This window comes from Grammomys surdaster, unplaced genomic scaffold (assembly GCF_004785775.1).
Source record: "Grammomys surdaster isolate TR1022 unplaced genomic scaffold, NIH_TR_1.0 125635, whole genome shotgun sequence".
NCBI classification, from domain to species: Eukaryota; Metazoa; Chordata; class Mammalia; order Rodentia; family Muridae; genus Grammomys; species Grammomys surdaster.
Genome location: NW_021620473.1, coordinates 1,543,957 through 1,568,730, shown reverse-complemented (window position 1 = coordinate 1,568,730; position 24,774 = coordinate 1,543,957). Strand labels below are relative to the sequence as shown.

The following is a 24,774-nucleotide window of genomic DNA, read 5'->3' as shown; positions in this document are numbered from 1 at the left end:
CCAGCCCCCGAATGGTCTCAAAAATCCTTAATTTTTAAATTGAAAACACCAATTCCGTGTTTTATTCTATGTGTCTTTTTTAACCTGTGTGTTTCCCTCTGACAGGTATGTTCTTACTCACATGAGCACCTAAAAAAGCTCCTACTCATTTCTAAATATACTGCTAAGTTGTTATCATGAACATTCCTAAACATGCACGTGTCCACACTGCACTACAACTGTAACACTTCAATTCTGGACACTGGAAGTTGACCCTGACTCAGAGGGAGCTTCTTTCACAACCCAAACCAGACACCCAAAACTACCTACTTAAAATCTGAAATAAAGTCTTTCAGGCCAGAAATTCTCAACCTTTTAACTTTAGAGGTATATTAAATATTAATCTATTGTGTTCGTATTCTCACTCAATCTCTGAGCTTCAAAGTATCATCAGAGTCACTGAGAAGATGAGTTCTATGGAATCAACTTGATCTGGACTCCACATAAATATAAAACTGTGCCATTATCATTAGGTGGTGCTTCAGCATCTTGGAAAACTTGGGCAACTTCTGGGATCATATCATAACTCGACAATTCTAAAATGAACTGGAATGGAGATAAATATCCATCTCCCTAATATATAATAAAGAGAATTAATTATATGTATCCAAGGCCTTGAGGGCCAGCAAGATGGCTCAGCAGGTGAAGGCCCCTACTGCAAAGGCTGATATATGAGCCCATTCCCTGGACACACATGGCAGAAGGAGAGAACCAACAGCCAGCGCTGTCCTCTGATTCCCACCCACATGTACCTACACATACACTAAATAAATAAATGCAAAGGGGTCTTTCCAGTGTCAGTTTGAAGCCCAATCATTTTACATCGGATAATCTTATATTAAGGAAATTCAAAACAATCAAAAATGTGTTTCTGTATGAAGCACATTATCATAGAGACCTTATAATAGTGAAAAAAGGAAAACAACCTGGACTTTCAATAACTGGGAAATGGTATGCAACAGCAAAACGGTGGGAAACTGAAATTCAGTAAAATAAAATTCATTGTCTTTAAAAGTATGCAGATACAATTAGATGCTAATGGCTAAGTCAGCAAAGCAGAATATGTAAATTCCATTTGTCTGTTTGCTTGCCTGCTTTTTTGGTTAGGAGATGTTTTGTTGTTGGCATCTTTGAGACAGAGTCTCATGTAACCCAAGCAAGCCTCAAACTCACAGCCTTGGACCCTTCAGCCTCCGTGTTCCCAGTGAAGGAATGCATGTAGGCACCACCCAGCGAGGCTACCATATTTCTATCCAGAAGTTTTCTCTCTAGGTCAGGTGCTTTTATGGAAAATCTGCAGGCTTTGTAGTCAGCAAAGCTAGTTTGGGATCTCACTAGTCTTGTGGTCTTGGGAAACTGATTCCCCATAGGCTGGAGTGTCTGGTAAAACAGGATGCTAACAATGTAAGATACCTTACCATGAGAAGCCAACACATTGAGTGGAAGTGTCCAGCATAGTACAGCACATAGCAGACACATGCATGGCTCTCTGCCTCTTAGTTTACTTTGTGTTCATCTCGCTGTGTCATTTCATTCAGTGTCCTCTGCAATGGTGGTGAAGAGCACTTTTCTAAGTTCTCTCTTTTATGTACACATGTGAGTGCCTGTATATATGTATGTGCACCATGTTTGGTACCAGCACCTGTAAAAGAAGGTGCCAGGTCCCTTAGAAATGGAGTTACAGATGGTTGTGAGATGCCGTGTGGATGCTGGAAATAGAATCTGGGTCCTCTGCAAGAGCAGCAAGTGCTCTTAACTGCTGAGCCATCTCTCTAGGCTGAAAAGGTATTTTTTAATCGTTATTACTTTAGTTGGCCAACACTGAAGATAAATATTTCAGTGTTTTAAACTAATTTCATACTGAAAGTTCTAAAAAGGGTACCTTAATAACAAGAGATATATCCAAATCCTCAGAGAAACTAAATACAGAATTTGACCCTTAACTTGATTATTTAAAATTAAAAAAACTAAACCACATAAACTTGGGAGATTGTACATTCACACTCAAGTCCAGCCTGGTGTTATAAACCAGAGAAGTGACTTGGTCACTTCAGATGTAAAGAATGGGGGACAGTAATTTGGATGGGTAGGGCATTGTTTCTGAGGAGGAGGAGCGTGTGTATAGTGTCTGCCGCAAAGATAGGGATTGAATCGTTCGGCACTTCTTCTCCAGCATCGGATGAACTGCCACTGCTTTAATTCACAAAAGTTAGTTGGGTTCCAAAACAGAGGGAAAAGTTAGTCTGGGTTCAAAAAGCACAGAGCATCACTCTGAATCTTGGTGAACACTTACGTCTGCAAACTTTACAACACTGGCCGGAAATGTGCACAGGAAGTGAGTCCGGGGAACAGTTGAGTGGAGGACAGGACATCCTTCGACACTCCACAGCACCACTCTGAGAAAGGGAAGACAGAAAAGGGGTCTCTGAGGTCCTCGCTTAACACGTCTATTTCTGAGGAAGTTTGCCTCGCTTCTCCAGGACCTCAGGCAGACAAGGGGGCAGTATGGGGAATTCCCAGGCCCCTCCACAATCACAAATAAAGTATTCTCTTCAGCCGGAATGAACCTGTGTCACCTCAATTACTTTTCTGATAAACAGCACTGGCTTCATCCACCTGCCCATGTGGACTAAGTAGATTAGGCAGAAAACAAAAAGCTTATTTCTATGAGAACATAAATAACACCTTTAGTAGACCCTGTCAATCATTTTTAAGGCTCTAACAATCCATTTTGTGTTTTCCTGGACAAACAATGGCATTCTTCAGATACTTATCAAGTAATTTCAACTGGACAGGGTTTACATACTAATCTGAGGTGACATTCTTATGATTTTTCTGAAGCTAAAGGAGTCTATAGATGAAAGATATTCTGTAAAGCAGGGAGAGGTGTGTATCTCCAGTTCTGAGGAACAGACACCTTGCAAAAATATAACAAAAACATTGAGAGACTAATTAAACTATTAAAAGCTTATGGGGCTGGAGAGGTAGCTCAGAGCTTAAAAGTGTGTACCAGCCTTTCATAGGGTCTGAGCTCAGTTCCCAGCATCCATATTGTTCAGCTTTATTGCCATTTGTAACTCCAGCCACAGGGGAACCCAAAACGTATGGCTCCTGTGGGTACCTACACTCTCACCCACACACTCAGGCAGAGATGCACATGAGTGCACATAATTAAAAGTAATAGAATTAAATCTTAAAGTGTATACTCTAGGAGAAAGAATAAAGAGAATAAAGCTCCCTTTAGGCCTGGAAATCAAAGGAATGTCTGGCTCCCTCCACACCTGACTTTCAGACTCAAGATAGTAAGTTACTTAAACAAAGATAGATCAAAGAGTATAGAAAAAATATACTTTAATTTCTGAGTATTTGGAACTGCTAAGTTCTGTAAAGATGAGTGGGTATAACGGAAGCAGCACTATGTGCTAAGTAGCATAGCCACATGCTAATCAGTGGACCTGGGTCTTGGAGAAAAGACTTAAGTTAGGGGCTTACTTTGCACGTGCAGTTCCTGCAGTTGTCACCATCCACCCAGGAGTCTTGGTCCCTGTACAGCAGCCCACTCACTTGGCAGGTCTTCTCGCAATGGCAATTTTCCAGTTGACCAAGTCTTGTCTCTGCATAATTCAGCTGCAGAAAGATTTAGTGACTGTAATTTGTGTGATTAGATTGCACTGTTCCAGCAAAGCTAATAGTAATGAGGAGGGGAAAATTCAACGAAAGAGAGGAAAAAAATCGCTGAGTTGTTTCCTGATTCTTAACAGAATCTGTTTTCTGGGTTTTCACACAGGTAAAATCACACTAAATTGAAGACATGCTGTCTCCCGTGGTCTAATGAACATCAAATGAGACATTAAATGGCGTCTATGGAGCCTCATGGGTATCCATGACAGCATGTGCTTACAGCACAAACCCACACAGATGTGCTGGCAATGAGAGTGTTCCCAAGAACTGATTAGGATGCTGAGTAGAGATTTAATTGGGAAGCCTCGTGTGCTCACATCTGTCTCCCACCATCCTCTCTGTGCAGTTCACAAAAGTGAAGTAGTAACTTCCTCTCAGCTGAAAATTCTAGGGAATTGCAACAAGAAAGCCATTGGAGAGTCCAGTGTCTTCCAAGATCAGTGTCCCCAGACAGAATGCCCAGGAATTCATTTGAACATTCAGATCAGGGGAGGTTGAGAAAACCCTAACTGAGATTAAGATTTGGTTGGTTGATTGGTTAGCTGGTTGGTTGGTTGGTTGGTTGGTTGGTTGGCTGGCTGATTGGTTGGTTGTGGGAGCGGAAGAGAGATGATTCAGTGAGTAAAGCACTTTCCAGGCAAGCCTAAGGTCATGAGTTCCATCCCCAGCACCCAGGTCAAAGCTGTGTGCAGCAGTTGTCTGTAACCATGCTGCAAGGGAGATGAAGACAGATCTCTAATGTTCATTAGCCAAGCTAGCTGAATCGAAGGACTCCTAATTCAAGGGGTCACTCTTATCTCAAAAATAAGAGGAAAAGTGGGGAAAGGAGACATTGACATGAGCTTCTGGCCTCGAAATACACACACACACACACACACACACACACACAGGCATGCACACATGCATGTGTGTATGCCCTTACATGCACATGCACCAGCATACACGCACACATGCACACACACATGCATGCACACTTCTCTGGGGTAGTCTTTCATGCTGTTAACCACAGATGCTTACTCTACAAATTCACAGGGAGTATGAAGCTCAGTCATCCTCATAAGGACTTCCTGAGAGTGATCATACTAGGTGGCAGCATACTCATTTTCTCCTGAGAAAGCCTCTTCTTAGTTAGCTCAACATGTCTGAAACAATCCTCTTGATTCAGATTAAGAAAACTCCCCTTTCCCTCCGGGATGGTTCTTCTTGGACTCCATCCTGAAAAGCCTTACTTTCAAATACTGAAGATCCTCCTGCCTTCTTCTATCCTTGACCTAGTCTTGAGCAAGCTTTGTCTTCAGATATCTGAGGTCCTCTAGGCCTCACCCTACCCATGGCCACACTCAGCACCACTAGTTTCCCTTAAAAGCTCCTCTCCCTATGGCTTCAATTCTCTTTCTTAAATGTTTGTCATCCAGTCTACTCTAGTTTTCCTGAGGAAAAAAACACACACACACAACATAGAGCCAAAGTGTAGCTCAGTGGTAGTACACCTGCCTGGCATGTGTGAAGCCTGATTTTATTTATGGTGACACAAACACAAACACACACAGACAAAGAGAGAGAAGAGGGGGAGAGGAAGAACAGGACAAGGAGGAGGAGGAAGAGGAGGAGGGTATGAGGAGGAGGAGGGTAGGAGGAGGAGGACGATGAAGAAGGTGAAGAAGAAGGAGGATGAGGAGGGAGAGGAGAGGGAGAGGGAGGAGGAGGAGGGGAGGAGGGGGAGGGGAGGAGAAGGAGGAGAAGAGGAGAAGGAGGAGGGGAGGAGGGGGAGGGGAGGAGAAGGAGGAGGAGAGGGGAAGGAGGAGGGGAGGAGAAGGGGAGGGAGAGGAGGAGGGGGGAGTGAGAGAAGGAGAGGGAGAAGGAGGAGAAGGGGGAGGAGGAGGAAAAAAAGGAGAAGGAGGAGGAGGAGGAAGGGGAGGGAGAGAGGGAGGAGGAAGAGGAGGAGGAGGAGGAAGAAGAAGAGGAAGAGGACAAAAAAGACAAAGATTAACAAAAACTGTAGCACTTTAGTTGAGGTGTCCATTGTGACACCCATGTAGAAGACTGACTCAGCCTCCCTACCCCCTACTTCCTTCACATAAAGTGTCATTGTGAGAATCAAGTACCAATTCCTAATTTTTCTTTTCTTTCTAAATCACACTGTCTCGCAAGCCTGGGAAACAACATCTTTCTCCTCTCCCACCATCTTTCTTTTATCGGTATTTTTATTGTGCAACAGTTTTATCCATTTATATAATAAATTTAAGCCATTTTTACATGCAGCCCATTCTCCTCCCTCATCTCCCTCTCTCTCCCTCTGGAGCCCTTTTACTTAACAAGGCCCTCTCCTTTTCCAATGGCTCTTTTCTATGTGTGACCTCCTGAGTTTAACTGTAGCTTCTTACCCAAGCATGTGTGGGAGGTTCACCAGAGCAGAAACAAATCATCAGCGGCTATACCACTGAAGAAAATGAGACATTCCCCCCACCGACAACTATCAGCTGCCAACAGTCGGTTTCATGCTCTCTCCCTGTGCTTCTAAACAGCACTACTCTCTGAAAATACAGTCCGTGTGTAAGTCTAACCTATGGTATGGTCATTTGTGGCTATTTCATCATTTTCCTCCAGTCACTTGTATTTTCTCAGGGGGAGGTGTTCTTTGTTACTTCCTATGGTGAGATGCAAATGATGGAGAAAGTATACCCCTCAACTCCCTACATGCTCCATGTTCACCCTAGAGATGAGAACTGACAGACTTGCTTTAAACTCCCTACAGCTCATTCTAATATATATGATCTTCCAAAGCATTGCATTTTACTTAAAGCTCCAGCCTAATTATAGAGTTTCTAGAATCTACGGTAATTAATACCTTTGGGAATTCTTTAGGAAGCAAAAGTAAAATACACTTCCAAGAGTCTGGCGAGGGTAAGTAACCAAGCCGTATATACATCAAAGATAATGAAATGACAGCTCATCACTCACTATATTTATTCCATCTTTTAGCCCCAATAGCTCTTACAGGAGCTGAGGAGAACAAAAACAGATATGAGCTAGATATACCTGCTAAAGGTAGCTTGAAATGGAGCTTGTGACCTCAACAGGAGGTGTGCGTGTGCCTTCACTGTGAAAATCTAGAACAACTCTAGTGTCTGTGTGACACCAAGAAGGAAAGTCCTTAAAGACCCCATGATCTGAGAGGGAGCTTTACCTACTGACGTTCTGTAACATGGAAGCCTATCTGAGGTTAGCCTTTGTGATGACCAGTGTCCATCCAACAAAGCTGAGCTATGGCCACCTGTGAGGCTCCAGCCCTAAGAAAACTTCATTTATAATGTAATGCATTTTGTTTTCCTGTCTGAACTTTCTTTTGACTTTTAATATACTTAGTTCTGTCTAGCAACATGGAAAAGCCCTAATCTGTATAATAAGGAGAGTGTAATAAACAGATAACAAAGGCAAAGGGATATTAAGGCAAAAAAAATCTAATTTTTCAAAGGCATTTAATATGTAATCTTGCCTTCTTTTCCTCTGCTAAATCCTATAACAACAATAAAGGAGAAAAACAGCTCTGAGTCAAAAGAAATGAATTACATTTTCTGCCATTGGTGGGAGCATACTGAATTTATACAAATTCATTTTGAAAAGCTATTTCTACACAACTGCCTCTCTCGGAGGACGCCTGAGATTCCAGATAGATACAGTCTCAGGTCTGCATCTCCATTGTGTTTACCTTTGTTCTTGCACTTATCTAAGCAACCACAGACTGAATCATTTATTCCTAGCTGTACACATTGGAAGACAGACAGCGGAGGGCTTTTTCACAGGAAGAGGTCAATGAATGGATCCGAGTGCATTAGTCATACAGTAGATTGCCTTTCTGCATTGAAGTACAATCTGGTGCTTGTTATATGGATGGGAGAACATGTAAATCTTCTACTGTTAAACCTGCAAGCCTAAATTGGAAAATCATCACTGAGTTCTTCGAACAAGAAGGGTCCCAAAATTAAATATGTTATAATGTGAAGTGCTACTCTAAATGGAACTTGATTTGCCTACACAGATCTTAGGGAGATAAACAAAAGTAATCAAGAAATTCCAACTCGAGGAGCTGGTGAGTTGGTATAACAAGTAAAGCTGCTTGTTTCCAGGCCTGAAAAACTGAGTTCCAGTACCAGAAAACACATGATGGAAGGAGAGAACTGACTCCTGAAGGTGGGTTATCTGACCAACGAGTGGGCCTTGTGCCGCATGCATGTGTGTGCATGCAAGCATAGGTAAGTAAACAACAATTTCAAAAGGAATTCCCAGTCAGAGAAAATCTAGCTAGCTCTGATTAATATCTTGGAACTCAGTATCACAGAACTCTAAAAACTTAAACACTAAAAATATCAACAAATGAGCTTAATGTAGGAAAACAGCTTTCAGAGAATGAAGTACGAATGGCCAATGTGTATATGAGAAAATGTTCACCCTCTTTGTAAGGGCTGGTTTTAAATCGGCAACTGATCACAGTTTAGAATTTCCTGGCTTGAGAGTCTAAGTGAGGACTTTTCTAGATCAGGTTTTCCTGTGGGCATGTCTATGAGGGATTTTTCTTAATTCGGTTAACTGAGGTACAAAATCCCACCCTGAATGTGGGAAGCACCATTTTCTGTGCTGGACACTGAGCTAAATGCGAAGGACTGAGCATTGAGCACCAATTCACTGCTCTCTGCTCCTGACTGTGGATCCAAGCTGAGCAGTTGCTTCAAGTTACTGATGCCTTGACTTCCAAGGTAAGGATGGACTAGGGAACAGAGAGCCAAGCAAGCCCCATCTCCTTTAAGTTGCTTTTGTCAGAGTCTCTTATCACAGCAACAAGAGACAAAATTAAGACTTTAGCCGTCTGAGAAATGGGCTGAGAGAATCCATCTCACTCCAGTCAGAATGGCAGTTCTCAAGGACACAAATAAAAGCAACAGCTGATGGGGGTGCACACAAAAGAACGCCTGTACACTGAGTGGGAACATAAGCTAGTCCAGTTACTACGGGGATCAGTATGAAAGTGCCTGAGAATAGACATACTAGATGGCCCAGCTATGCCACTTCTCATTCTTTACCAGATCAGCACACCACAGGGAGATTTTTATGTCAACGTTCTCTGCACATCACAGAGAGACTTGCACGTCTCTGTTCAAAAAATTAAGCTGGGAAACCAACCACGGTGCCCAACAACAGAGGAATGGATAGATAAAATGTGTACACACAAGCCATGAGATTCTTTTTCAGCCATAAAGAATAATGAAGTTTTGTTATGTACAGGGAAAACATGGATATGACTGGAGATAATCAAATAAGGAAACAAAGTCAGACTCAGAAAGGCAATGTTTTACTTACTTTCCTTTGTCTGTGAAACCAAAAGCATGGACTGATAAGAGTCCAGGGAGGGTGGCTGCTCACTCACTTCCTTTCATGGCTTGCTCAGTTTTCTTTCTTATGCAACCCAGGACTACATACTGAGGGATGGTACCATACTCTGGATTTGTGCTACTGGAAGAACTTTGAAGTTTCCAGGCATGAATACCAATATATAACATATCATATAAATTATCATTTCAAGTCTCCTCTCTTCCTACTGCAGATGAAAGCCTAGGAGATGCTGCTGGTATTTGTGATGTCTAATCACTGAGGAAGCCACGCATTTCTTTAGAGACCACTGGTGGGTCCTCGATTACCAGTATGAACAGCAGCCGATGCTCACTGAATATGCATCATGATCCTGCACCAAAGCTCATAGACTGATGTTAGTGATGTGGCAGCTGGAAAAGTCCAGTGCTTTGTTCAAGACTAGGAACGTTGACAACAATGACAAAACAAGGCTTGGGTTCAGGTCATTATGATTCCAAATCCCTGTCTCCATCTCTGCCTTGAGCTCTCTGATTATATTTGTGTCTAAATCACAGCTACCAGATAACCCAAACCTATCTCCAATCACATCCCACTAACACTTGTCACACTAGGTTTATTTAATTGAAGATAAGCCTTGACTCCAAGTAGACCTGATGCCATTCAATTCTCTTTGCATCTTGGAACTGTATTTAACTTCCAGTTGGCCTCACATCCTTCAACCTGCCAAACGGATAAATGATGTTTTGTTTCCACCAAGATGGTAGACCAGATGCCCTGAAGGACTTCTCTGCTTGAATGAACTAAAATCCTGTATCTAATGTATAAGTAAAAATCTCAAAAGTCACCATAGATGTGTCTCAAAAGAAAGATTCAGAAGCCAAAGCAGAGTGACAGAAGTGACAGGAGACTAGCAAGTACCAATGCCAACCTGTACCCTGAAGGTTTCTGCTGAAGTTCAGAGCCTTTGAGCTCTCATCTTGATAGTTGTTTTGTAGGGGTGGGGGCAGATAGACAATATAGTCTAATAATTAAAGGAAACTCTGGTGCAAAGGGAAGGCTGTGGAGGGTAATTGAAAAGGAAGTAAACCCCTATACATAGCACAGAAAGGGTTATCCTTGCACAGCAAAAAAAAAAAAAAAAAAAAAAAAAAAAAAAAAAAAAAAAAAAAAAAACCTTGTACAGACTTTACCATGGGCAGGAGAGAAAAAACTTTGGAAAAATTTGTCCTTGAGAAATTCTTTACAAATTCTTCTCACAGATTTCACCTGGGAGAGTCACTCTGTATAGTCAGAAGTCAGATGACACAGACAGAAGAATCTTTATCATTTTTCTAGAAGCACACACAGTGTCAACCCAGGGCTCAAAGAATCACCAGTTTCTAAGGAAAACAAGTAGTCTGGAGGCAAAGGGTGAGGTTAAAAAGTCTTGCTCCGGGCTAGGACTTCTTCCTCACTGGGTGACTGCAGGCAATTCATTCACTCCCTACAGTGAACCTTAGAACTTGGCCAGGTTGAATCTTGGGTATTTCAAGGTTCTGGGCTAATATCCAATAATCAGTGAGTGAATACCATGTGTGTTCTTTTGTGATTGGCTTACCTCACTCAGGATGATATTTTCTAGTTCCTTCCATTTACCTAGGAGTTTCTGGACTTACAGGCTACATGAAGCTCATAAAGAAGGAAGACCAAGTGGGGGTGCTTCGGTCCTTCTTAGAAGGAGCAACAATATACTCAAGGGAGCAAATATGGAGACAAAGTGAGGGACAGAAACTGAAGGAGGGGCCATCTGAAGACCACTCCACCTTAGTATCCATCCCATGTGCAGTCACCAAAGGTAGACGCTGATGTGGAAGTCAGGAAGTGCATGCCGATAAGAGCCTGATATGGATGTCTCCTCAGAGGTCTGCAAGAGTCTGACATATTCAGAGGCAGATGCTCACAGCTAGCCATTGAACTGATCATGGGGTTCCCAATGGAGGAGTTAGAGTGAAGACTGCTGGAGATGAAAGGGTTTGCAGCCCCATGAGGAGAGCAACAATACCAACCAACCAGAGCTCCCAGGGTCTAACCCACCAGCCTGGGAGCACTTAGGGAGGGATCCATGGCTCCAGCTATATATGTAAGGGAGTATGGCCCTGTCGGGCATAGGTGGGAGAAGAGATTCTTGGTTTCATGAAGGCTGGACACCCCAGGGGGTGGGAATTTGAGGGTGTGGAGGTGGGAGTGTGGGGGTAGGTAGGGGTACATCCGCAGAGAAGCAGGAGGAGGGGTGAGGGGATAGGGGCTTCCTGGGTGGGTGGGGATGGGGTAAGGGGATAACATATGAAATGTAAATAAAGCATAAAAGGAAAAACTTGGCCAGGGCTCAGTGAAGTAGCCCTTTTTACATTTCTTCTCCTTTCTCCTTTCTGATCTCTCCATCCTCTTGCTATCTACCATTTAACACCCACCTCTCCCCTTCTACACATTTTATTTTATTTCTTTTTACAATCCTCTTTTCTCTAACCTTAAATTTCTTAGATATGGCTGGAATTTCAAGGTCTAAGAGTCTTGAGTTCTGGTCCTGGATCTGCCTTCTCTTTTCTCAGGAAGAGCTCCTTACCCATCCTGACCCTCAGTCGTCTCCTCTATGAAGTATGTTGACAAATTAAGCTAATCGTTCAGAATTATTTGGAGAATTAAGAGGATATTGAACATAAAAGATAAGCACTGGATCAAACACATAGAAACTGCTCAATAAGTTTTCCTAATGAATGAGTTTCCCTTTTCCTCTACACCAACGTAGTTCCATAGGCCAAATTCTATCTACCATTTGTATAGCCTGTAAGCTAAGAATGGTTTTCGCACTTTTTAATAGTTATATTTTAGGTTATTCACGATTATATTTTAATAAAACAAGCAAAAACACAGTATCCTAAATTTTGCCTCTTGGCCTGGAAAAAGCCTACCATTGGCTAGTTGGGCTTAAGTGTGTGTGTGTGTGTGTGTGTGTGTGTGTGTCTGTGTGTCTGTGTGTCTGTGTGTCTGTGTCTGTGTGTGTGTATCCATTTCCCATTCTAGATTACCATAGCTTCCAAATAATGCAGTGAAAATGGACATAATCCCTTGTAGAATTACACATCTATCTAGTTTAGAAGGAACAGACTTATAAATTCGCAAAGCACCTAGGGAGCAGGTTTTGAAGGTGAATGAAACTATTTTCAGCTTATAATTTCCCACAATTAAATGTCTTTCACTTCACAAATGCCCACTTTACATAATAATGTTTGAAGGTTAGAGTTCGTTGTGTCTCCTAGACAGTGCCCAGCTTAAAGGAGAAAACTGGCATTGCCCACAATGGGGGAGAACGGGAAAGAAAAGAGCATCCTGAGAGCTGAGAATGGAGGCCAGCCATCACCTGAAGCTGAGTGGCTTGTGTCTTGTTCTAAAAATTTGCTAGCATGCTAAAATATAATTACCAGTATTGAGATCAAGCTGCTGCAGACAATGTGACATAAAAGCCTCTGTGTGCCACCAGCCGGGATCGCGAATAGTTACCTGTGATTCTAATTTTCTCTACACTCTGAAGGTGAAAAGCTAATGCCTTAGGACTCCAGCCTCGTCTCCATCTTTCTCTTTACAAAAGCATTCTCTCTCTTTTCCAGACAAAAGAGGATTTGGTTTGAGGCACCGGAAGACAGTTTAGTGGCTTACGTGCTTACCCTTGCAAGCATGAGAACCTAACTTTGTTCTCCATTGTCCGTGTAAAAAGTCAAGTCTTCTGGCCTGTTAACACACCAGCAATGGGGATGCAGAGACAGGAGGATATTGGGGGGCTCACTGGCCAAGCAGTGTAGTCATTAGTGAGTTCTAGGTATAGTGAGAAAGTCCTAAGGTGGGAAGTGATTTGGAGAAGTAGCAATATTGACTTCCAGCCTTACCACCTATACATGGGTGCACCCACCTACATGTACACACACACATATACATACACACATACACACAAGTTCGATGATGTCTTGGCCAAAAGTCTAGTTTGAGATAGAAAGAATGACAGCCATGGCATAATCTATGGCTCCCAATCACATAGCCACCTCCCCCTATACTTCCACATGCCACAGCTGAAGGCCAGCAGCAGTCAGCCACAGGCCGAATGGGACTAATGTATCATTTTCACTGTTATTAAAATCCTTACTTTTGCAGAGTATAATGTCTCTTAGGCCCAACCTAATTCTTCCTTTGCCCTAGGCCAGAATCTGTGTCCAGATCTGATCACTCCAGTAACAACAGCATGTTCTGTTTTGTTTTGTTCGTTGTTTTTTTTTTTCAGTGCCCTTTTCCACAAGGCTTCAGCTTTTCATGTGGAGCCATGCTTCATGAATATATATGAAAAGCCCTAATTATTTACATCTGGAGCACAGCTACTCAACATGAACATTTCTGAGGGATTGTTTTTGCCTCTTTGTATCTAATAGGGTCCCAGGACTATCCCCGAGCTGTACACAGTATCTACTGCACAAATGATAACATGGGTATTCCGCATGATACAACTGAAGGTATCTTTGCCCCTTCGTTTAACTCAGGACCAATCTGAAAATGAGTCACATATTAGAGGCTTGATATAATGTCTCGCAATGACAGAAATCTGCTCATGATAGCTGTTTTACCCTCCTGATTATTGCCAATTATTCTTATATCCAAAATGCATTATTTCACAAGTTGCCGAGACTCTGCCTATATATTATCTCTCATTCTGTCTGCTTTCATAGCCACTGGGCAAATTCTCTTTCACTCACAAGAAACCTACAGTGATACAAACTGCATTCTGTTTCCTAGCACTTCTCAAGAAAACCACTGTGATACACCCTAATTGTATAAAAGACATCAATGGTCGTATTACTACAGGGAGTCTCATTTCGAGCAAGAATAAAACATTTTGCCACAGCACTTTACACATGCCAAGCTAAAAGTGTTTCCGTTACAACATATTGCTCTAAAATCCAGGTAGGACAAAGAGACACACTATCACAGTGAATTTAGACACCTACTTTTGCAGTCATCTTGGCCAAAAGCTCTTGCAAATCCATTATTCCTTGAACCAGGCTCAGGAAATCACTGCATGTTGGGCAAGCTCAATAAAGAAAACAGAAGGCATGTGTTGATCTTGTGCTCACATGAGACAAAAAGAGAGTTATTTAACTATACAAGGGGTTTTGCTTTCTTGAGATTAAAATTTGAAGGAAATTACAGAGGATTTCTGCTTCTTACACTGTTTCCCTCATTTTTATTAATAATTAAAAAACAGGGGAAAAGGAGGCCATTAACTGGAAAGAACATGATATTTTTAAACTAAATCCTCATATGAAATCAAAATTTTCCAAGAAGTAACCCATACCCAGGTAAAAAATTTAAATAATTTTGTGAGATATATATTTTCTACATTACACGTACATTTATGTAATTATATTGAATATATATTTTTGTTGTAACATACAGAACCCATTGTCTAATCCTTTCTTACCCTCAAATTGTAATTTTCTAAGTAACAAAATCTTGTTCCAAGCTTGAAAGATCCAGTAATATTGATGTCAGATAATCCTGTTACTGTCTCCAAAGCCACTCTTACATAATTTGTGTGTTTCCTTCCAGATGTTTTTGTTTGACACTAGGAACAAGTCACATAACATTTAATTCAGAAACGCCTGTGCTACTTACTGCGATTTAGGTTGGGACACTGTGTGATGAAGCCATTCGGCATGAAGATGATCTTGCCGTCCTGGATGATTCCCTACCAAAGAAGAGATAAGTAGCAATCAAGTTGAGAGCTTCCAGTGGTCTTGAGTAGCCCCACATCCAGAGGATGCTTCGCAAGACTGGTTCACTCAGGAGGCCAGTCAGCCTTGGTTAGCACCAGCCCAAATTACCCTCATCTAGAAATCCTTTGTACATTCATCTTGAGAAGGTCACAATGAATTCCATCTGGTAGATACCAGCACAGACAGTAGCAAGGGTGCATTAGGAGGTATCTGCATTCATAAACTATCAAATTTAAAGGATGCTATGAAATACAAATGCTCTTTTATGCTCTAATCACCCTGGATTTACAAGGCTTGATTTTGGGGGGAGGGGAATAAATATAATAAAAGATTTCTCATTTTTGCATACATATGTGTACAGTGTATGTACATATGTGTATGCTGTCTGCATAAGTATGAGCATAAATGTGAGCGTACACATGCATGTACCTGTGTCCACATGAATGCAGACATAAGGGCTTAATGTTAAGCATCTTCTTCAATCTAAATGTATTTAGGCAGGGTCTCTCTCTTGAACTCAGAGCCCTCTGGCTACTCTAGCTAGCCACCTGTCTCTGGGGATCACATCTCCACCTCAGATGTGCTAGGACCACAGGTATGTTTCCACACTCTCCCAGCATTTACTAGGTATTGGTGACCCAAACTCTAGTTCTTAGGTTTATATAGCCCATGCTTTAACCACTGAGCCATATTCTCAATCCCAATAAAGACTTCCATTGATTCATTAGTTAAGGAAATAAAATTAGACATCAAAGAAAAATTATTAAACAACCATTTTCTCTCTTCAACTAATTTAACAACACTGAGTCTTTGCTGGCATCTTAAAATCTGATCAACATCTCTGAGAAGGCTATCTAACACTACAATTCAGTCTGGAAGAAAAAAATTTAAAACAATCACTGGAAACTGATCTCTCAATGAAAACATTGGCTTGGCTTTAAATTTAAGATTCTGGTGTTAAGATTTTTTTTTCTTTAGATCTAATGGAAGAGATAGAAGAGAAAAGATAGTAGACATGGACTCTGGTTCAGAATACTGAGCTTCATCTGTAAATAAAATATAGGCTTAAGATAGTGGGTAAGTCTTTGGAGAGGCTAACACTAAACATTTATGTGCATGCCTTTTAAACAAGGTAATCAGCATGTGTTGCTCTCTACTTATTTCAAGATAAAATTTAATTGAAAATATTAATATAAATAACAGGATCAGGGCTCATCAACAGCAGAACTGTGCACATTTCTTAACCGCATTTTCTTTAACCAGAGAGCAGAGCTGATGATCACAACGGGAGAAGGCTTCACCGTAGAAGAGGAACCTGCCACTGCTTCTCACTATTAATTTATAACCCCATGTAGCATGTTAACTTATAGCCTCATACAATCTGAATCAGCTTCTCTCAGGTACAAAGATGCTCCATCTTTTAGAGCCAAACAATTGCTTCAAGAGGCAGAGCAACTTTCAAAACACATTAGAACTTCAAAAGAAAAGAAATCTATGCTTAGAAGTCAAGGGAAGCCAAGTTCTAGATCTTAACTCTGGCTTTCTATATGGACTGCACAAGAAGGGAGAGAACTTCGCTGAGCATCACTTGGAGGGAGTTGGAGGGAGACACTGGATTCAAAATTAACAATCCCTCTAACACAGGATTTAGATCAATTTAACAGGCATCTGAATCTACACTGTCACCCATGAGACCTCTCAGTTTGTAATTGCCTTTCCACATATGTATATGGTGTGTGTATAGAAATATGCTTATATATACAAAACTATAGATTTCCACTAAAGAACGACCACTGTAGAAAATTAATTAAATATCATGCTAGAAAACATTGTACTGTAACAAATTTGAACAGTATTCAGTGAGAGAAGAAGAAAGAGTCAAAGTGGAAGATGGGACAACAGAGGATAAAAGGAAGAAAAGAAAAAGGCAACTGTTGAACATTCTCTCATGTGCAGAACCTCTGAGTATGAGAGAGAAATGTAATGGTAGAAAAGGGACACATCTGTGTGGATGACAAAAACCTATGGTGGAAAGGGAGGGTAGGGGGACAATAGAGAAAGAGAGGCATAAACATGAGCAAAACAGGTTATGTATGTAAAAATACCATAGAGAGATTATTATTGTGTAAATTTACTAAAAGCTATAGAATAGTACATATAATAGAAACACAATTTAATTTAAAATACAAAGCAGAAATATAATATTAAATTTTATTTTTTAAAAGAAAATACCTATGTAATCAGATAGATTCTAGATAGATTTAGAATAACCATCCACCTTATTTTGCCCAAGATGTATAGAGGTTTTCTGTTACAAGGGATATCTTGTTACTGAAACAAAGACACTCCCAGACAAAACAAGAGTACTGGTCAACCTTGATGATCCTGAAGTATGCAGAAGACACACATGTGCCAGAAGAGACCCAGGCCCATCCATTCCTGTCAGAAGAGGTTGCATCATGCATGAGAGGGGTTCTCAGAAATGTGTTTTATATAAATTAGCTTTCCCTCACAAAATTAAAAACCACCCTGAAAACTACAACAAGAATTGGCCTAATAACAACCCAGGGCATGCTAGATTTCCTTGGCCTTCTTTGAAGTGAACGTACACATTTTAAATAAAAGATAAGTTGCAAATTACTTCCTCCTACCCTTCCTTCCTTGCTTCTGTTTTTTCACTTTTGATCTCTGGCATGTGTGTGTGTGTGTGTGTGTGTGTGTGTGTGTGTGTGTGTGTGTGTGTTTGCCCATTCATCCATATGCACACATTCCTGTCACAGATCATTAGGTGAAGGTCAATGATGTTGACTTGGACAAAACCTGAAATAAGTGCTGACAGCTTTCCAATGCTCATTAACACAAAAACCCAAAGCATTTGATCTCTTTTTTTTTTCTGAGAAAAAGTCCTAGGGGTCAGCCCACGCATGGGCATAAAAACTTGTTCTTACCACATAAATCAAGATGTTAACTTGATGCAGAATGGATTCAAATCGATGCTGGGTTGAAAGAAAGCAGGAGGCAGGACAGCAATACCAACTGCAACTCACAGAAGGGTGGATGTCTGCTTGCGTGTGACACACAGAAGTGTGGATGTGATTGTGCATGTGCTCCATAAAAGTATAGATGTGAATGTGCATGTGTCGCACAGAAGTGTGTGAGTGTGTGTGTGTGTGTGTAACTGACAGAAATATGGATACAAACGTACATGTGCCCCACCAAAGTGTGGCTATAAACACTCTTGTCACCCACAGATGTGTGGGTACATTGTGTATGTAATTGACAGAAATCTGAGTGAAAATGTGCACACTTGGGAGGCAAGGAGTGCTGGCATCCCACCTCCTCCCCAAAATAAGGAAAGGACCACAAGTTCTTGCATTGATTCACCACGTTCATCATGCAGTGCCTAGATATTGGTGACTTAGGACTGGACTATCTGCGTTTGCTTTTTGTTGCTGTGATAAAACAGTCTGACCAAAAACAACTTAAGGGGGGAAAAGGGTTTATTTGTCTTAAATGTCCATTATCAAGGAAAGTCAAAGCAGGAAATGAGAGGAAACCTGCTTCCCTGACTCGCTCAGCCTGGTTTCTCATATAACCCAGGTCTGCATACCTAGGGGTGTTACTGTCTGTGGTAGGCTGGACCTTGTTACATTGATTAATAAGAAAGGAACATCTCACAGACTTGCTTAGCTGCACAATCTGATGTCAGTAACTCTCAATTGAGATTTCTTCTTCCCAGGTGACTCTGATTTGTGTCAAGTTGAAAAAAATTAACCCACCATAACTGACTCCTCGTTAACTTTACACACAAACACAACACCCTGAAACTATAACCTTTTCTTTCTTGTGTGTCCTAAAGTTTTCCTGTTACTATCACAGTAGAAAACACAGTCCAACTTCAAAAGTCCCACAGTCTTTAAAATATTCGTCAGGTTAAAAATTCGATGATTCTTTTTAAAGACCAAAGACACTTAACTGTGGGTTTTAGTAAAAAAGAAAGTAAGTTGGATACTTTCTTCCAAAATTGAATGACTGGGGCATAAAAACAAGCATTCTTAACCAAAGCTAAAGTCCAGCGGAGTAGCTCCAAGCCCTGTAGCTCAGTGTCTGACACTGAACTTCATCCACAATCTTCTGGGCTCCAAAGGGCCTTGGAAGCTCAAAATCTCCAGTTCTGCCACAGCATATACAACTCGTCTCATAGGCTAACTCCACTCCACACCTACACTGTTGTTGGTGATTGTCCCATCATCAGCAATATGCTAGGGTCTTCACTGTAGTTGAAGCTATGTCTTCACCAATGGCCTTTCCTGTCCTCTCATAGTTACAAGCCTTAATTTCTCTCCATGATCCCTCCAGTCTTTGATCTGCATGGCAACTGAGGCTGCACCTTCACATATGGCCTCTCTTCAGGGAGATTCCAACACTGCCACAGAGAGCCAAGATTCAGCTCTGCTCTATGAGCCCTTCAATCCTGCAGTTTTCATGCCACCAAAATCACCAACTTTAGCTGCTAGGTTGAGATATAGCTTTGTCCTCCTCTTGACTGTACCTTCAGTGCTTTGACCTTCAGGAAATACTAAAGAATTCTCAAAAGATTCCTACTCAATGATGTTCATCTCTTGATAATCATATCTGATTTTTCAGCCCCAGTTAACCAGCATCTACTGTCCCAATAAAGCAAAGGTTTTATTTCCATGGGTTCCTTTTCTTTCTTGCAAAATTTACTATTGTGATTATAACTTATAAACATCCATTTTAAATATATTTTACTTAAGATATAATCATTTTCCCCTTTGTTAACCTCAAAGTGAGGAGAAAGACCATAGACAAATTAATTATCACAATTTTTCCCCCATGTACATGGGCTGCTTTCTCCTTGGATGAGATTCAAGAAGTCAGCATTGGATGTGAGGAAGGCAAGGGTTTTGTAGCTCAGGGGTACAAGATTTCCAAATGGGAGATTTGGCCTGGAAAATAGGCAGAATTACAGGAGCAGAACAAGTTAGTCGTAATGACCTCCCGAAACAAAGACATGATTGCAAGGTGGTCATAACAAGGTAGACATAATAACATGTAGTCAAACAGGGCAGTGATAACAACTATTTGAAACAAAGTAGGGTTGCCAGATGGTTATTACAACTTTTTGAACAAAGACACAGTTGCCATTTCCTGGAACATGCAATACAGAACCCTTTGTAGTTAACGTTACAAGTTGAACATAGCCCAATCCTTGAGAAACAGAGGTTTAACCAAAAACAAAAATAAGCGTAGTTTGTCTTTGCTATATGATGGCTTTTAAGCCTAAGATGGAGGTAGATGGTTCATCATCTTCCCTTTCCTCCCTCCAACTTCTTCTATGTCCATTTCCTGTCTCCTCCAACTGATAAACTTTTTTTCTTAATTCAAACTTAATACTCAAACAGCCCCTATAGAGTCTGTGAAGGTCTCTTAAACATCTCTCTGAAGTTTCACAAGCCAGGATTCCCTTGTCTACTTTATTTCAGCATTCTTATATATCAAGCTTCCATAGAGCAGCCTGAGTACTCAATATATTTTCTAGCCCAAAGCTTAAAATCCTTCAGCAATCCTCCCTAAAACCAACATGATCAGGTCCACCACAGCAATAGTCTAGTCTCTCATACCAATTTCTGTCTGAGTTGGCTTTCTGTTACAATGATGAAACACCAACCACAAAGAATTTGGGAAGACAAGGGGTTATTTGACTGATATGTTACAGTCTACCTATCTTCAAGTTCCAAGGCGGCAACTCAAGGCAGCAATTGAAACAATGACCACAGAGAAATACTGTTTCCCTGGCTTGCTCAGCTATCTTTCTTGTACAGTCCAGGCCCACCTGCCTAGGCACAGTGCCACCCACAGTGGGCTGAACTCTGACGTCGATTATTAAAATACCTCACAGACATGCTCACAGGCCAATCAGATGGAGGCAATTCCTCAACTGAAATTTCCTCTTCCCAGGTGACTCTATTGTGTTAAGGTGACAAAAACTAACTAGCACAGTGGCAGGATAAAGATTTGCCATGCTAAAACTACATAAAACAAATTAAAATTAAAATTTTAAACCACTACATTTTAAAAACATAAAAGTAAAAAAAAAAATTTTTTTAAATATTTCCCTTACCCTTATTTCTCCCCACAAAAATTCACCTGGGAGTGTTTCCACAGACAAAAAGGAGCCTTTCAGTACTGCAACTTCTCTCAAAAAAATAAGGAGTTAAAGACAGAACTCCCCTTGTCCGTCCTCATTTATCTTTAAATGCATTCATACTCATCTGAAACTGCAGTGTACTGATACAGCACAATGGGCCTATGTTCATTTCAGCAGCATTCTGGCCCTGTATTAGCTGGCCTCCTTGGCCCCTATGCTAAGCTGGCCTTGGTAGCCTCATTCCCTATGTTTTATTTCACATCATTTACCCTGGCAGACTTTCTCAAATTTCGACTTCCTTAATTCTGAAATACCATGAGTATTTACTAAACATTCTCAGACCTGTACCAACCCTTCTAGACTCCACTTCACTGGAGTTGGAAAAGACTCAGGAATCTGCAGTTTTATAAAGCTGCTCCTAATGATTCTGAGGAAAAGTCAAAAGACCAAGCCTAGAACAGCTTGATCTGTTGTCAATCATTTTCTTTCAAAGTAGGAAGATTTATTTGCTGAAAGGTCAGTGTTGAGTGTGGTGTCACCTACATATGAGCAGTTCACCGACTTGCTGAATGGAAATGGGTGGGATGGCTAGATACATAAACTGAGGTAAAAATCAAGACAACACATATTTCAATGTCCTCTGTTCTTCCTGTATATTAGAGCGTGCGTTGTCACCTTAGTAAATAGTGTAAGATCACCAAATTTTAAAGTCTGTAGGTTGCACAATACCAGATCGTATTTTTTCTGAGAGGTTTGGATAAAATATACTGCACTCTATTTTAACCTAAAAACACATATTAGTATTTTCAAGACCCTGGGAAGCAGACAACCAGGAACGTTTGGGGAAACTTCTGCAGTGGTTGTGTTACTCACAATGAGTACTGAGCTGTGGGTCAAATAACCTACTCATTTTATCTGTAAGAAATTGAAGGCTTTGATACTTTTAATAGCCTTCCTACCTGACGCCTGCATCTTCAACCAACCAAACACTACAGGTCTTCTAACCATAAGCCAGCACTGGGGTGCCACAGGATGCCAAAGCTTAACCTGCATAACCTAGGGGAGTCCCACAGTTGCATGGCCACGGGAGGCACTGCAGCAAAGAGCTCCTCTGACAGACGTGATGACAGCTTATCTTCACTGCCCAATGTCTACTGAGTCATTCGCATTTGATGCCAATCATTTGCTGAAGCAAATTTAAACATTGAGAAGAGGAGCTGCTTCTAGGAAGTCTGATTTCACCCACAGGCCACCATCGCATTCCCATTAATAACTAGCTCTTTGTCAGCAGAGCTAAACCTGGGGTTGGGGGGGGTTAGGGGGAGGGGGAGAGTCTGAAACCCGAGTGAATTCCTCCAGTGCAGAGCCTTTAGTAAGCAAAAAGTGCTTGCCTTTAGTAAGGATGGAAGGCATACTGTTCTCTACCTTCCCACCTGTTGCCAACTCTACCTCCTGCAGACAGCTTGCCACTAAACTGAAAAATAAATCCCCACCAGTAAGTGATATATTTTGGGTTGTTCATGTTTCTAAAACTAACTCTCATATTTCCAACATTTTTGGTCATTCTGTAAAAAGATATAGAATGGTATAATAAAAAAAAATCAAGAAATGATGCCATTAAGACCCTCTTACATTTGAGATAACTGAGATTAGCAAATCCTCCTAGCCGGTCAGCATTCTCAAACACAAATGAAAGATGCTTTAAGGCCAAACAAATGCTAATTCATTTTTAACGCTCTTATTTCCCTGCAGATCTCTGTTTACATTGAAGAAACTGGTTCTGGGGTTTTTTTGTATGCTAAAAACACTGAAACAAATTGCTTTGAAAGGCAAAGGAAGAGCAGAGCGGGTGGGAGCATTTTCTGCCAGGCATGTAAATATATGGATGAAGATGTGTTTTGTTTACACACTGGCAGAGACCCAAGCTTTTACAACAGGATCATGGAAAGTAAGAGCTGGAGAGCAGCATTTTCAAGATGCAACCTACTGCCTATCTCTGCCCTGAAGACAGTGAATAAAATATCCCAGCTTGCATAAAAGCCAAGAAAGACACTTGTCGACTTCCATTATGATCCATAAAGAAACTGTCAGCTCATTAGCATATCATTAGCTGCCCTGCTGTTCCCAGAGTCTTAACGCAGAGAAATATTAATCTATAAATGTATACACTTTCCAGTGCTGCGATTCCAACTTTCCACATGAAAGGGAAAATAGGAATTAAGAATGGGAGGAATCCAATACAGCTTCTTTTGCTTTGTGCCTATAAACATATGTTTGCCATCTGTGGGATTATGGGAAGCAGCTGAGGTGAGAAAAAACAACAGCTGCCAGATTAAGGGAAGAAGTTGTAATCAATCTTCCTTTGCAGTGACAGTTCAGCTGCTGAAGGAGAGATGACCAGGTGAGAGAAAGCACTAAGGGCTCCGCATGTCCTTGGTAGAGTGCTTGCCAAGCAAGCATGAAGCCGTGGGTGAAATCCTCAACACACATAACAACAGCTTGGCAGATGATGTCCATAATTACCAAATTTGAGGTTTCAGGCAGGAGGATCAGAAGTGCAATGTCATCCAGCCTGGAGAGACTTAATGGTGAATCCCATAAGGTGAGACCCTTGATGGGATTCAAATAAAAGAAAAGAAAAAGAAAAGACTTTCAGGAGAGAAAGAAACCAACCTTGGACCTGTGCAGGTAAGAAACCTCTGGGAGACATACGCTGTTTAAAAGCTGTGACAACACTTAATTCCTCATCTAGCTCTTTACCCTCACTCCCCTGAGATTTTTTTTTTTTTGAGATGATGTAGCCCAGGCTGGCCTCAGACTCCCTATAGGAAACCAAGCATGACCATGAACTTCTGATCCTCCTGCATCCATCTGTCAAGGGCTGGAATTATAGGTGTGAGCCGCTAATCCAGGCATATGCAGTACTAGAGCTTAAACAGAGATCCCTGTACACATCCTACGTACTAATCCTTGTTCCCAGTCCCTACACCCACCTGAAGTGTCCCAAACCCACTGTAGTTCACCTAGGGTTTAGTCATGATTTTTAATACTCTGAAATAAGAGCACAAACAGCTAAAATGCATGACAGAGAAACTGAGTGGGTAGCCAACCATCCCAGTAATAAAAATCTGTGACAATCATGTCTTTCCCTACTGAATACCTGGTTCCTCAGAAAGCCATTATTCTACAGAAATCCCCAGGGTGTGCCTGTTTCCCAGGGGACTCATCAGTGGTGTAGAGGCTTGTGTGCCCCTCTCCAAGCCCATGCCTTCAGCCAGTGCTCCTTGGTCTGCATGGGCATTATAACACTATATTCAAGGATGCACCAGGGTTTGACATGTAAAACGCTCTTGCTTTCTCCTTTGCCTAGGAACTGACACATTCATATTTTATAATAGAGAATAATATTTTTTTAGCCTGAAACACATCATAGGCATTTAACTCCAGAACAATAAAGCAGGTGTGTGTGTGTGTGTGTGTGTGTGTGTGTGTGTGTGTCTTAGGCCCAGGAGGCAGCATCCCAAGGATGAATGTGCAAAGCCCTAAGATGTGCTGACTCTCAAGACGTGGCTGCCTCCTCTTCAGGCAGAGCTCTGCAGCACTGAATTAATCAAGAGGTAATTTCTGTAATGAGACACTGACATACTGTCTGTACTCAAGTCATTGTACCTCACCAATGGCTGGCCAGGAGCATTATGTGGTGCACAGAATTCTAAAGAG

At 41.3% G+C, this 24,774-nt stretch overlaps 1 protein-coding gene across 3 annotated transcripts in view; it reads right to left on the bottom strand.

The window, feature by feature from the left end:
* The window catches only part of Nell1 (neural EGFL like 1), an 829,837-nt gene that overhangs the window by 603,157 nt on the left and 201,906 nt on the right, over nt 1-24,774 (bottom strand). For all 3 annotated transcript variants that reach the window (XM_028787438.1, XM_028787439.1, XM_028787440.1), the window contains 4 exons: nt 14,782-14,854; nt 14,115-14,197; nt 3,532-3,666; nt 2,333-2,435 (listed from right to left, as the gene is read on the bottom strand). In XM_028787438.1, the coding sequence (XP_028643271.1) occupies nt 2,333-2,435; nt 3,532-3,666; nt 14,115-14,197; nt 14,782-14,854 (394 nt within the window). The remainder of the gene's footprint in view (nt 1-2,332; nt 2,436-3,531; nt 3,667-14,114; nt 14,198-14,781; nt 14,855-24,774) is intronic.